Raw genomic sequence first — 14,727 nt, 5'->3', positions numbered from 1 at the left:
TTCGTTAGATGTGTTATCTTACGAATCATTTTGTAACTGCATCGCGTGACCAGCTCTTGCTGCCTCGAAAATTTCCAAAACTGTTGCTAGAACTCTCTTTGTTCTTTCAATATAATTCCGCGAATATTTTTTGCTTGGGTATCGAACATAACATATGCAATAACATTACTACCGTAGGTAGGTATCTACGTCCCAGTTATATCCACGAAGCAAGCAAAGATTGATTTTCCATCTATCTGTAAGCAATAGCAACATCTTTAGCGATTTTTGTACGTTTACTGATTGGTCGTCTGTAACTTTTCTAACTTCCCAGAAAGTTTCATCCTGTTCCAATATTTTCTACCTTTTTTTATTCTAATATTTAAATTTTGTCAGAAGAAAGTGAAGAAGAAGAAATCCCAATGGAGTTATTTTTAGGAAGACTTCGTTTTCAATAAGACTAAAACCACACTAGGAAAAAAAAACTTGCAGTTTCCATAAAAAAATAATTAACAACACTTTTTCCCCAATGGAGTTATTTTTAGGAAGACTTCGTTTTCAATAAGACTAAAACCACACTAGGAAAAAAAAACTTGCAGTTTCCATAAAAAAAACAACTACTTTTTTTCTCTTTTTTTGCTCCCCCTTTTCTCCTTTCTATTTACGTCAGTTTTGTTATGATATGACTACCATGAGCTACACAATGATGATATTATTGTGAATCTAAATGATGGTAAAAAAAATGACGATGACTTGTCTAAAGAATGTATACGCCTCATAAAGATCCTCCAGAAATGTTTAGGATAAAAGCAAGGTAGTTTGAACATTCTCTAACGTTAAACTGAAGTAGGAAAATATTACAAGGCTTTCCATTGAAACATATTTATGTTCATGTAGCCATTCCAGACCCAGTAATCATTTGTGCAGAAATGAGACATTTCTAAACGAGGGTTTCTTTTTAGAGCACCATTTAACTTGTCTTTTTTCTTTGGAGTCTTTTAAAAGTTAGGGTAAAAGAACACTCAAATAAGCATCATTCAATAGGATAAGGAAAGTCGTGTGATGTTCACACCAGATTTTTTTCTGTCAGAAGCATTTTTTTTCCTCCTCGTGTCTCTTCCTACCCCTCTTCTCCCTCCTCTTTCTTCTCCTCCCTCTTCCCCCCTCTAATAGTCAAAGCCAAAGTGTAAAGTGTTGGTGACACTGATGTGGGTTCTCTTCCTCGTTAGTGAGCCCGGGACAATACTGGAGGAGGAGAAAGAGAAGAAGGAGGAATAGAAGGAGGATGGAGATAGGGTGGAGAAGACGAAACTGGATTAGGAGGGTATAAAACAGACCAGGAAAAGAATAGAATGGGGGGGAAGAGGAGAAGGAGCGTAGAAGATAAAAAGTTGTATAAAGCGCAATCTAATCAAAGTTCAAGACGAAAACTGATGGCGATGCAAGCAAGATGGTAATTTTGAATGAAAATCTGGAAGCTGGAAGTAGAGATGAAGAGGAAGAGGAGTGACGAGATTTGATGTATAACAAAATACTCGTATCTACCGAGATCGTAAAAGAAACTTGGAAGAATATTGATATATGTACCTATTGGGAGGAAGAATTAAACTGGATATTTAGATATATTTAGTAGATATTAGATAAATACTTAGGTACATGAGAAAAGGATAATATATATGACAATTTATAATAATAACAACACAACTATTAGAAGGAATTATGAGGCATTAGGGACAGACTAAAGAGGGCATAGAGAAATTAGGTATGTGATTCAAAATTTGCAAGGAAAACACTTTTACTAGATAAAATGAAATGATTGAAGCTAATGAAAAATAACAATGTGAAATATACAAATTTTCACATGAACCGATAACGGAAAATTTAGAAATATATATACCCAAGTATATACCTATAAAGCGACATACCCAAGTATTGTATATGTTTGATTGTTTGAACCGGGATGTGGGTTTGTTTGACCTTAAAGAGTAATGTGGGTTTGGCTTTGTTTGAGCTAGGGCAGATTATGAAAGAGACCAGGGACCAGGGATTGGAAAATTGGAAATCTATCGTCGAAATTTGGTTCTGTGACCCTACGTCAGGTACCTCGGTAGTTTAGTGGTCAAGTCGACCGCCTGGTAAACAGGAGACCACCGGGTTAATACCGGACGAGGCATGGAATTTTTTCCATTTGAGAATTTGACCACGAAACGGTTATTAGGTGGAAGGGAACACCTCAACGGCAAAAGTAAAATTTTATTTACACGTAAAGATTTTCAACTTTCTTAGTGGAGATTCCATTTTACTTTTCAGTCTATTCCTGTCGGGTGTTATTTAGTAGAGGGATTGTCTTCCCCCTCTCCCCAAGGAGTACAAGGTTCAGACTCTACCGGTGATGTTAAACAGACTTGATGTTCCCACAGGGCAAGCCAAAGTGGATAATTTTCTTCGCTTCAAACTTCAAAGTAAGAAAGGGAAATTGGATTTGTTGTAAAAAGCAAAGTTTGAGCCTTTTAGACCCTCATCCTAGGTTACTAATAGGTGCTTAAACTTTTGCAATTTAGGAAAACTTCGTTAGATGTGTTATCTTACGAATCATTTTGTAACTGCATCGCGTGACCAGCTCTTGCTGCCTCGAAAATTTCCAAAACTGTTGCTAGAACTCTCTTTGTTCTTTCAATATAATTCCGCGAATATTTTTTGCTTGGGTATCGAACATAACATAATTATGCAATAACATTACTACCGTAGGTAGGTATCTACGTCCCAGTTATATCCATGAAGCAAGCAAAGATTGATTTTCCATTTATCTGTAAGCAATAGCAACATCTTTAGCAATTTTTGTACCTTTACTGATTGGTCGTCTGTAACTTTGCTAACTTCCCAGAAAGTTTCATCCTGTTCCAATATTTTCTACCTTTTTTTTATTCTAATATTTAAATTTTGTCAGAAGAAAGTGAAGAAGAAGAAAACCAAGCGAACTTGTTCTTTTGAAAGAAAGAAATATTAGTACTTTCACTTTTGTTTCTTATCAAGAGGAAAAAAAAAGTTTGCTACCAAAGTAAAGGTAGAAGATAAAAAGTTGTATAAAGCGCAATCTAATCAAAGTTCAAGACGAAAACTGATGGCGATGCAAGCAAGATGGTAATTTTGAATGAAAATCTGGAAGCTGGAAGTAGAGATGAAAAGGAAGAGGAGTGACGAGATTTGATGTATAACAAAATACTCGTATCTACCGAGATCGTAAAAGAAACTTGGAAGAATAGTGATATATGTACCTATTGGGAGGAAGAATTAAACTGGATATTTAGATATAGGTATTTAGTAGATATTAGATAAATACCTACATGAGAAAAAGATAATATATATGACAATTTATAATAATAACAACACAACTATTAGAAGGAAATAATTATGAGGCATTAGGGACAGACTAAAGAGGGCATAGAGAAATTAGGTATGTGAATCAAAATTTGCAAGGAAAACACTTTTACTAGATATTAGACAAAATGAAATGATTGAACCTAATGAAAAAGAGCAATGTGAAATATACAAATTTTCACTTGAACCGATAACGGAAAAGGTTAGAAATATATAAAGCGACATACCCAAGTATTGTATAAAATTCATTTAATATAAAACAATAAATAAAATCTATATTAAGCATAACAAAAGACCAGAGGCAGGTAACATCATTCCGTTCATATTATGATGGAGTGACAACTTTTTTTTTCTGACCTCTCTTTTGTCAATGCACATGATGTTTTCAGCGACATTTTGAAGTAGGTGGAAAAACCAATTCATTTGTTGGTTTTGTAACCGAAGTTAATCAGGAATGTACAACTACCTAGACCTAGAGTATTAAAAACTCTTTCCATTTTACAAACTAGAAACATTCTATTCTACATATTCCTAGAAATTTCGTTGAAATAATGAAAAAATATAGTTTAGAACTTTCGACTTTTAAATAAATTCATAACCTACCCCACTTTAGCCTTTTATCTAACCAACATTAACTTGATTAGATATTATGTGGTATTTAAGTTTTATTATTTATTTATACTGATGTATTTATCTAATGCTTCTGCTATAATTTATTTTAATCAAGCTTTTGTTGCTTTTTTTCTCTGCGCGTGTAAATTGTTTTTATTGTTTCTTAGGGGTTTTCCTTCGTATTTTCTTATTTTATAAATTGCTGGAACACGTCCAAAGTTCTTCACAGAAACAAAAGTGGAATTAGAAATGCAAGAAAGTGCTCAAGGTTTTCCTGACGCAGAAACCTCGTGGCTTCAGAGACAAAAGCTATGTACATGCGGTAACACGTGTTCCCTGTTTAAATGCCTTGAATACAACCTATTTAAGCCCACACCTGTTTGTTTGTCTATCACTTTTGACACGTAACTCCCAGGAGTACCAGGTAACTCTGATACCTATAAATTACTTCCAAGTAACTTTGATATCTGTAAATAACTCTCAGCTCCGCTCCCAGTTCTAAATGTCTTCAAATTTTTACGTAAAAACGTAAATCATAGGGAAAGGATATCTGTGTATACTGTCAGAATCAAAACATGACATAGGAAATAGCAAGCTAAAGTCACTTGTCAGCATGGCGATTCTCCTGGTCCAGGTAATTTTTCCCTCTGAGTAATCACACCGGCCATTATTTATAAATCTTTGGGAAGGAAACAGACCCCACGCTCCCTCTCCTTCCCAAACTTCTACCCTAGCTCTCCCATAACCTCTTCCCCAGCCCTCCCATAATTGTTTCCCGATCCCTCACCTTCCCATAACTATTTCCTTATCTCTCCCTCCCATAATATTTTTCCTATCCCTCCACGAACCTAGTCCCTCCCAACCATAGTTTACTCCTCTTTCATCCTCCGCTAAGGCCACATTCACACGGGTCTAGTACTAGAAGTTCGGGCAAGATTCATGTAAACATTTGGATAGGTATGTGAAGTCACGACTTTTCATATACGATCACACTAATACACACGTTACATACCTACTGTTCGTACATTGCAGATCACTTGCCCTCTATAAAACCTCATTCATATTAGTCAAGTAGACTATTGAACTTCACTGGACTCGTATGCATGAGGCCTAAGCGTTCATTCCGTTACACAACTCAACTGAAAGGTAATTCCTTGAAACTAAGGAGTGGGGGGAGATCGGGTACCCCCCTTCAGTTTCATTTTCTGTCAACCTGTCAAAAACAATAGTATCCTGATGTTAAGGCGGTGTAACGGTGGAGCAAGTGATGCCTGGTAGTGTAAGTAAACCTGATGACATGGTGCCCTAAATGTGTCTCGTAATGGTGCGTTCGCAGAAAAAAGCACTGGCATTCAGATTTCAGCCGGAATTAAAATGTTGACTCGACAGTTTGATTGCTGGAACACGTCCAAAGTTCTTCACAGAAACAAAAGTGGAATTAGAAATGCAAGAAAGTGCTCAAGGTTTTCCTGACGCAGAAAACTCGTGGCTTCAGAGACAAAAGCTATGTACATGGTAACACGTGTTCCTTGTTTAAATGCCTTGAATACAACCTATTTAAGCCAACACGTGTTTGTTTGTCTATCACTTTTGACACCCAACTCCCAGGAGTAGGTACCAGGTAACTCTGCTATGTACCTATAAATAACTTCCAGGTAACTCTGATACCTATAAACTTCCAAGTAACTTTGATATCTGTAAATAAGGTAACTCTGCTATGTACCTATAAATAACTTCCAGGTAACTCTGATACCTATAAACTTCCAAGTAACTTTGATATCTGTAAATAACTCTCAGAGAGTTTATACTTATACGAAACCAAGTTCTTGTGGTTTATGGCTCTTTTTCTCTCAGACATGAAACGGTTAAGTAAGTTTCTCTGTCTCTGTGTGGTTTTATTGCATTAAGGTGACATGTGTGCAGCACTATGTGACCGAACTGTGCCATTAGAACAACAATAACAACAACTTAAACAATAACAAACCCCGTGTTTAGTTAGGAGACAATAATGGTTATTAACTTTACTCTCTGTCCAGGTTTCTGTTTTTTCTTTTCAAACTCTGTCAGATATCGATGTGCTTCATGTTCTGTTTAACCTTAGAGGAGATTTAGGGTGGTATTACTGAATCTCCTTTGAGGGCTGACTTAAGAGCTTAGGGAAAGGATATCTGTGTATACTGTCAGAATCAAAACATGACATAGGAAATAGCAAGCTAAAGTCACTTGTCAGCATGGCGATTCTGCTGGTCCAGGTAATTTTTCCCTCTGAGTAATCACACCGGCCATTATTTATAAATCTTTGGGAAGGAAACAGACTCCACGCTCCCTCTCCTTCCCAAACTTCTACCCTAGCTCTCCCATAACCTCTTCCCCAGCCCTTCCATAATTGTTCCCGATTCCTCACCTTCCCATAACTACTTCCCTATCTCTCCCTCCCATTATATTTTTCCTATCCCTCCACGAACCTAGTCCCTCCCAACCATAGTTTACTCCTCTTTCATCCTCCGCTAAGGCCACATTCACACGGGTCTAATACTAGAAGTTCGGGCAAGATTCATGTAAACATTTGGATATGTGAAGTCACGACTTTTCATATACGATCACACTAATACACACGTTACATACCTACTGTTCATACGTTACAGATCACTTGCCCTCTATAAAATCTCATTCATATTAGTCAAGTAGACTATTGAACTTCACTGGACTCGTATGCATGAGGCCTAAGCGTTCATTCCGTTACACAACTCAACTGAAAGGTAATTCCTTGAAACTAAGGAGTGGGGGGAGATTGGGTACCCCCCTCCAGTTTCATTTTCTGTCAACTTGTCAAAAACAATAGTATCCTGATGTTAAGGCGGTGTAACGGTGGAGCAAGTGATGCCTGGTAGTGTAAGTAAACCTGATGACATGGTGCCCTAAATGTGTCTCGTAATGGTGCGTTCGCAGAAAAAGAGCACTGGCATTCAGATTTCAGCCGGAATTAAAATGTTGACTCGACAGTTTGTTGTAATTAATTTTACTCAAAGGACAAACAATTTATGCTACTCTCTGGGTTAAATCGATTTGGTTGCTTTGCTGGAATTCAATAGTGCTCGTCGGGCTAAAGCCACATGCCCCAGAAGGTCACGTCCAGTAATAAATCAGGGACAACATTGCTTAACTTCAGTGAACCCTTACGTCGTTAATTGGTGCTATAGTTCCTGGCTCTACCACAACATTGATTATCTGTAGTTATATTACGGATCACAATACTTTCAGTAAAACCAGAGATACTAACTACCCTGATCGAACGATAAATACCCTTTCAAATAAATTCCGACTTTCCTCAAGACCTCATCAGCTCATCACATAACAAGGAAGATACTAAAATAAGATGGACTCTTCCCTGCAGAATGGTAAACCAGGTAGGTACCTGGGTATGCACTTTTTTGTATTATTATTATTTCTTATTCCTTTCTAATAATATACCTACCATAAATCAGGGACAACATTGCTTAACTTCAGTGAACCCTTACGTCGTTAATTGGTGCTATAGTTCCTGGCTCTACCACAACATTGATTTTCTATCGAACGATAAATACCCTTTCAAATATATTCCGACTTTCCTCAAGACCTCATCACATAACAAGGAAGATACTAAAAGAAGATGGACTCTTCCCTGCAGAATGGTAAACCAGGTAGGTACCTGGGTATGCACTTACTTTGTATTATTATTATTTCTTATTCCTTTCTAATAATATACTTTGTCTTTTTATTCCATACTTAACGCTTGTTAACAAATGTAAATTTGAGAACAATAAATAAATTTGATTTTTTTTTTTAAACTTCAGAAGATGAACTGATGGACACTTCCTTGGAAGGCTATAGTGATGACGAAGAGGAAAATGGAGACATCTACAATTCTTCAGAATCTTTAGATGATTATGATGAGGATGACGAAGAAGATGGAAAAATTAACAGTTCGGGATTTTTAACTTCAGAAGATGAACTGATGGACACTTCCTTGGAAGGCTATAGTGATGACGAAGAGGAAAATGGAGACATCTACAATTCTTATTTAGATGATTATGATGAGGATGACGAAGAAGATGGAAAAATTAACAGTTCGGGAGATGAAGATGATGATGATGATGGTGAAGAAGAAGATGAAGATGAAGAAGATGGAGAAATGGACAGTTATTTGGAAGATGATGAAGAAGGAGAAGATGACGGGGAAATGGACACCTCTGTGGAATATGATGATGAAGAAGTTGGAGAAATGGACATTTCCATGAAAACTGATAAAGATGACAGCCAGATGGATGTTTCTATGAAAACTTTGAAAACTTGGAAAGATGATGGCGATATGGATGTTTCTATGAAAACTTGGAAAGATGATGGCGATATGGATGTTTCTATGAAAACTTTGAAGGATGCTGGTGAGATGGATGTCTCCATGAAAACTTATGATAGTCAAATGGATGTTTCCATGAAAACTTATGATAGTCGAATGGACACTTCTATGAAAAGTTATGGAGAGATGGACTCATCATTAGAAGATTACGAAGAAGAGGTACAAACGGACACTTCTTTGATAAGTTATGAGGAATATTCACACTTACTTGACACCCCGCAAAGTGTTTCACAGTCAAGCAACCATCAAGAAAGTTTGAAAAAAACCCAAATAAGATTAATACCGATCAAGACACAAGGTCTTAGGAGAGAAGCATTATTCTAGACGTCATGTCCACTTACTCAGTGGACAGGTCAGTGGGTATGAGAAAAAAAAACGAAGGTTTTATGCAAGAATGTTTCATTTTTTCTGTCAGAAGCATTTTTTTTTCCTCCTCGTGTCTCTTCCTACCCCTCTTCTCCCTCCTCTTCTCCTCCCTCTTCCCCCCTCTAATAGTCAAAGCCAAAGTGTAAAGTGTTGGTGACACTGATGTGGGTTCTCTTCCTCGTTAGTGAGCCCGGGACAATACTGGAGGAGGAGAAAGAGAAGAAGGAGGAATAGAAGGAGGATGGAGATAGGGTGGGGAAGACGAAACTGGATTAGGAGGGTATAAAACAGACCAGGAAAAGAATAGAATGGAGGGGGAGGAAGAGGAGAAGGAGCAGGAAGAGTTGAAGATGAAGGATGGAAGGGAAAGGAGAGAGAAGGTACAGGAGGGAAATATTGAGGAAGAAGGAAGATGGGATGGAGAAGAATGAGGGAAAGGAGGAGAAATGAAGGGAATATAATTTAGGGGAGGGAATGGGAAAAAGAGAAGAAACCCTAACTGGTTGAGGTGATGTTGATGATGATGATGATGATGATGATGATGATGATGATGATGATGATGATGATGATGATGATGATGATGATGATGATGATTTAGCTCTTAGACAACATATTGAATTTTTACCCCTTGACTCTATTGTGTTTGACTATAAAAAGTGTGATATCAAAGCTTTGAAAAAATCTCTGTCCAACGTGAATTGGAATTCTTTACTCGGCCAACACGATCTTGAGTGTGTTGTCCAGTCTTTTTACAATGTTCTCTCTGCTGGAATTGCACTTTGCACTCCACAGAAACGTATTTTTTCTAGTTCTTATCCTCGATGGTTTTCGAGCGAGTTGAGAAAATTGACAGTGGAAAAGAAAAAAGCTCATGCTAAATTCAAACGGTCCAACCTCCAGACAGATTACATTCGTTTCTCTGTTCTGGAATGATGCGAAATGCTAATGTTTGTGATTGAACTAATTTTCTGTGATATTTTCTGTATACCCTTTTTATTCTTTGTTTCTAAAATTATAGAGATAGGGTGGAGAAGACGAAACTGGATTAGGAGGGTATAAAACAGACCAGGAAAAGAATAGAATGGGGGGGAAGAGGAGAAGGAGCAGGAAGAGTTGAAGATGAAGGATGGAAGGGAAAGGAGAGAGGAGGTACAGGAGGGAAATATTGAGGAAGAAGGAAGATGGGATGGAGAAGAATGAGAGAAAGGAGGAGAAAAGAAGGGAATATAATGTAGGGGAGGGAATGGGAAAAAAAAAGAAACCCTAACTGGTTGAGACAAGCTTAATATTTAGAAGCAAAATGGATTTATTATTATGTTTAATTGTTTATTGTTACCATCTTTATTGTTTATTGTTACCATGTTACAAAGGGCTAGCCCCGTAAATATACACCTGTTCTGCAGGTATTATTATATTTTACATTGTCTCCTGCAAGCTTGCGGGGTGTCATTTCTTTTAGGTCTATGAGGTTACCCTTATAGTCCACTTTGTGTAGACACCCCATGAACATAATATTAGAGGGAGTATGTTAAAGGGATATGTAGAGGAAGTGTAGACTCTTGCCTTATACAAAGGTTAAGGATTAGAACATTAGGAGGCGTAGAATATTATGTCGAGAACAGGTATCCGGATTTTCCGCTTTTGTGTAAGACAGTTTAGTCCAGTATTTTACATTGTCTCCTGCAAGCTTGCGGGGTGTCATTTCTTTTAGGTCTATGAGGTTACCCTTATAGTCCACTTTGTGTAGACACCCCAGGAACATAATATTAGAGGGAGTATGTTGAAGGGATATGTAGAGGAAGTGTAGACTCTTGCCTTATACAAAGGTTAAGGATTAGAACATTAGGAGGCGTAGAATATTATGTCGAGAACAGGTATCCGGATTTTCCGCTTTTGTGTAAGACAACTTAGTCCGCTTTTGTGTAAGACAATTTAGTCCAGTACTGCGTAAAACAATACACAACATAGTTTTCGAAACATACCCTATGTAGATAACATACAATATGGAGTGTCGTCCTGTGTAAACACACTATTGTCTTGTGCAGCAACATAGTTTTCGAAACATACCCTATGTAGATAACATACAATATGGAGTGTCGTCCTGTGTAAACACACTATTGTCTTGTGCAGTACCTACACAGGGCATACAGGGAAAAGGCTGAAGATGTTACGAAGGTAGGTATATACCGACTGGATTATCTTAGTGGATAATGTCCTGAACATAACACATGTGGTCAGAATAAAATAGGTAGGTACAAAAGAGCAAGGGATTTTTTTCCCATATACAATATATTTTCTATTAGTGGAGATGACAATATTCCTTTTTAGTCCGTCCTTCCTTTATTATTACAATAGTAGTTTTTTGACCTCAAATTTGTTTTGTTTTGAAGCTGCGAGCTACAGTCAATTTTGTGAACAGTGTAGTCGAACACCCCTCAGGTAATGCTGAAGCTTTAAATAGAGACATGCGAAAAAATTCAGGTGTATTTTAGACGTCCTTTCTGATAGCCTCTGGCATTTAACGCAGGTGGATTCTGATTTTCACGTTTATAATTTTTCTTCCAAGGAAAGCTTAATTTTGTACGTGATATCCCTCTCAATGAGTCTCAAAGATATAAAAATATCTATTTTTTGGTCGGTAGGTAATACCGTGTCAACTTTCGTAACTTGAAGTACTTTGGTCTCGAATAAAAGAAAAACAAGCTGGGCCCGTCCCTCCGGGATTTATTTAGTCCCCAGTTTATTCGATCGTGATTAGAGAAAATCAGTACCTATGTACCTACCTAATTTGTTTAATATTCAGTTTATTATTATTCTTGATTTGATTTTTTGATTTTACTTTCATGTAATGATTTAAAATCAAGACTAGAGCCCGTTCTCCCTTTATTCCCAATATAGTGTTTAAGTCACCCATCCATTTATTGGCCTTGCTCGGCGTAGCTTAACACAAGTGACGCTAAAATCGGTCTTAAATTATCGACTGAAGTGTTATCTAAAACTTTCTCGCTCTGAGTTCATAGGTCGTCGCGACAAATTTCAACATTTGTGTGAAAAAATGTGAAAAAAATCCATCAAAAACCATTTTTTTGGTTTTCTGGACAAAATTTGCACCACCACTTTCGTATTCCTGATAAAAAGACCTTTAATTTTATATATAGGTCGACCAGGTTTGGATAAGTCCTTCTATGGAAACAGACAGACAGACAGACTGACGACACCGAAGCGAATACAATAGCCCGTCCACTATACCTTTTTGTATTACTATCGTAATAATAAAGGAAGGACGGGCTAAAAAAACCTGTTTAAACGGTAAATAGGTAAATACTAAATACGCGTATCTAAGCAAGGGAATAGAGAAGAAAATATTAATATGTACACATAATTTCGAACTTGGATCTGGCTCATTTTTGTTCAAAACTCAAGGCGTTTTTCTCGGTTGCGTATTCGAAGGTTAGATCGATTAGCCAAAAATTATCTAGATGAGCATCAGTATGAGATTATAGATCATTATCATATTCATGAATCTCTCATAGTGAGAAGTCTAGAGCCCGTTCTCCCTTTATTCCCAATATAGTGTGCAAGTCACCCATCCATTTATTGGCCTTCCTCGGCGTAGCTTAACATAGATATTACATACTCCGACTTTGATTGAATAAGTACACTTAAATCTTTGTGTCAAATTTTGAAACTTTTTCTAATAATTTCATCACTTTCCCTTGTCGTATAAGAGCGTGTTAAATTTTACAGTGCTCAGAATTTTTTTCTGTGTAAACTCATCTATTTTGTGATTTTTCTGAAGTGTTTCACTTTTTTTACTGATTTCAATTAATTTTTACATAATTTCTATTTTCCCTCCAATTTACTTAGCGTCTTTTTTCCCCCTACATACACTCACTGTTATCTCAAGTACTGATATAAGTGTATATTATATTATATCTATGTGCCTAACAATATAATCTAATATTATATCTACCTGAGTAATCCTATTACTCATCTACCATTGACAAAGTCTACAACTTCTAGTCATGGACTCTTCAGTTCCTATGAACAGATATGTTGAGCAGTTGGAGAAGAGGTTGCTGGAACAGGAAAAGAGACTAGTGGCACAGGAGGAACTGATCTCACTACTCAAGGAGAAGATGGCGGCGGGCGATACAGTGGCGGTGGCAGGAACATCTGGTGCGGCACATCACAGGCTATCCCGTAGACCTGATGATCGTGGGGTCTCTTTCGTTGGCTCAAGAAAGAGTGACAATATCCAAGCAGTTGTCCCAACAAAATACACTGCGTATTTTGTAACGCGCGTTCACCCAGATGTGTCTGCTGAAGCTCTGGCCAAGGATCTACTATCCAATGTTGAGGAGATGACATCAGTCAAGTGTTCTAGGATGAAGACTAGATATACATCGTATTCTTCCTTCCATGTTGTAGTCCCAGCGGAACAGTGTCAGTTGGTGGAGTCTGATGACGCCTGGCCAGAGGGATCTTTGGTAAAAGTGTTCTCTGGTCGCTTACTTCCCAAGTTCGTGTTGGATACGTTCGACTCCAATGCTCCGGAGAAGACGAGGAACACGGGACCCAAGAAGACAAAACAAACTAAACAGACTACTGCTAAGACATCTGTTCGCCCGAGTGTTGCATCTGGCTCGGTCAATTCTCCGACCAATGGACGAGTGAGTGCTGGTTCGACTCCAGCCGGTACGAGTGGTTCGACTGCCGGACGGTCGGCCAAAAAAAGCCAAAAAAAGGTCTTTTGGGTAGGTACATAGGTACTGATTTTCTCTAATCACGATCGAATAAACTACGGGCTGAAAAATTCCCGGAGGGACGGACCCAGCTTGTTATCAGTAGACAATGTAGACATGCCAAATTTCCTTTTAAGTCCTCACGATGGTTGACTGCGGTTCAGGACGAGCCAGCCAATTTAACATGGCTAGAGCTAGAGACCATCACCCCGGTGTATAGCAGATGCAAAAAGACATCTTTTCTTTATTCTGCTATCGCCGTTCGGCGAAAGCTAAAGCCGCTACAACAACAACAACAATTTCCTTTTACTTTCTATTACTACAGTATAGCGAGCTATACTAGTAATGAAAGTATTGCAATCGGTCCAAATTTTCAAAATCGGGAAATGGTTGGAAATATCCGTTGTGGTATCCTTTATGTCAAAAAAGTGGTTTTTAGCCCATGGTCTGTACGTACGTTACGTATTATACTACAGGTTTAAATGGGAAAAAGTAAAAAGTTGTGAACAAAATATCTCAAGAACGGTTTGCCGTAAGGCAATGAAATTTGGTATGATATCCCGGTACGGTCCAAGGACGCGACTGTAACAATTTGGTAAAAATTATATATTGGTGGAGATACCCAAATTCCTTTTATTGGTGGAGATGCCAAAATTCCTTCTTTTAATCGAGATGTCGAAACTCCCTTATTTTCAAAGTATGATAAATTTATTTCCGACTTTTACATGCCTTTTCTTTTACGAGTTATCTTTTACATGAGAATTACCCAGTCGATACTAACTAACCTCCTGTCTCATTTTCTGTCCGCAGACTCTTCGTGTCTCAAGAATGTCACCCTAGTGGTCAAACCGCCCACCGTTATGGAAGGCCAGGATACCACGCTTCAGTGTTTCTACGACCTGGAAGGTATTCCTCTCTATTCGGTCAAATGGTACAGAGGCAGACACGAGTTCTACCGATTTTCACCGAGCGAGCACCCGTCCAGCAAAATCTTTCCAATTCCGGGAATCGATGTGGATGTAAGTTGACTTCTGTTGTCCTTATAATATGTAGATTTTAGTCCAATGTGAGGTGCATGTTTGGGGTTTTGTATGAGTGTGAAGGAAATATAAAATCGTGAATCCTACATTACTTATTAATTAGATATGTTTATGTTACCTATACATGAAGCCATTTTAAAAAATTGTTATGATGAAGTTATAGTTATTTTAATTACCTCTATCGTAAGTTTCTTACTTTCTTTCCTTTTTG

At 37.7% G+C, this 14,727-nt stretch overlaps 1 protein-coding gene across 1 annotated transcript; it reads left to right on the top strand.

The window, feature by feature from the left end:
- Window positions 1-7,595: 7,595 nt before the first annotated feature.
- Window positions 7,596-14,504, top strand: LOC113470661. The gene is made up of 2 exons (XM_026829288.1): window positions 7,596-7,649; window positions 14,287-14,504. Exons 1-2 carry the CDS (start codon window positions 7,619-7,621, stop codon window positions 14,502-14,504), a joined length of 249 nt encoding a protein of 82 aa, XP_026685089.1. The 5' UTR covers window positions 7,596-7,618.
- The last annotated feature ends 223 nt before the right edge of the window (window positions 14,505-14,727 follow it).

Source organism: Diaphorina citri, unplaced genomic scaffold (genome assembly GCF_000475195.1).
Source record: "Diaphorina citri unplaced genomic scaffold, Diaci psyllid genome assembly version 1.1 scaffold1731, whole genome shotgun sequence".
NCBI lineage: Eukaryota > Metazoa > Arthropoda > Insecta > Hemiptera > Psyllidae > Diaphorina > Diaphorina citri.
The sequence above is the reverse complement of the archived record's forward strand: the minus strand, read 5'-3'. Positions and strand labels throughout refer to the sequence as shown.

Bases quoted from the DNA above. Each gene is read 5' to 3' on its own strand.
- LOC113470661 (XM_026829288.1), top strand. From the start codon at position 7,619: ATGGACTCTTCCCTGCAGAATGGTAAACCAG. The intron at 7,650-14,286 runs GTAGGTACCTGG...TTCTGTCCGCAG, and splicing joins CCTGCAGAATGGTAAACCAG to ACTCTTCGTGTCTCAAGAAT.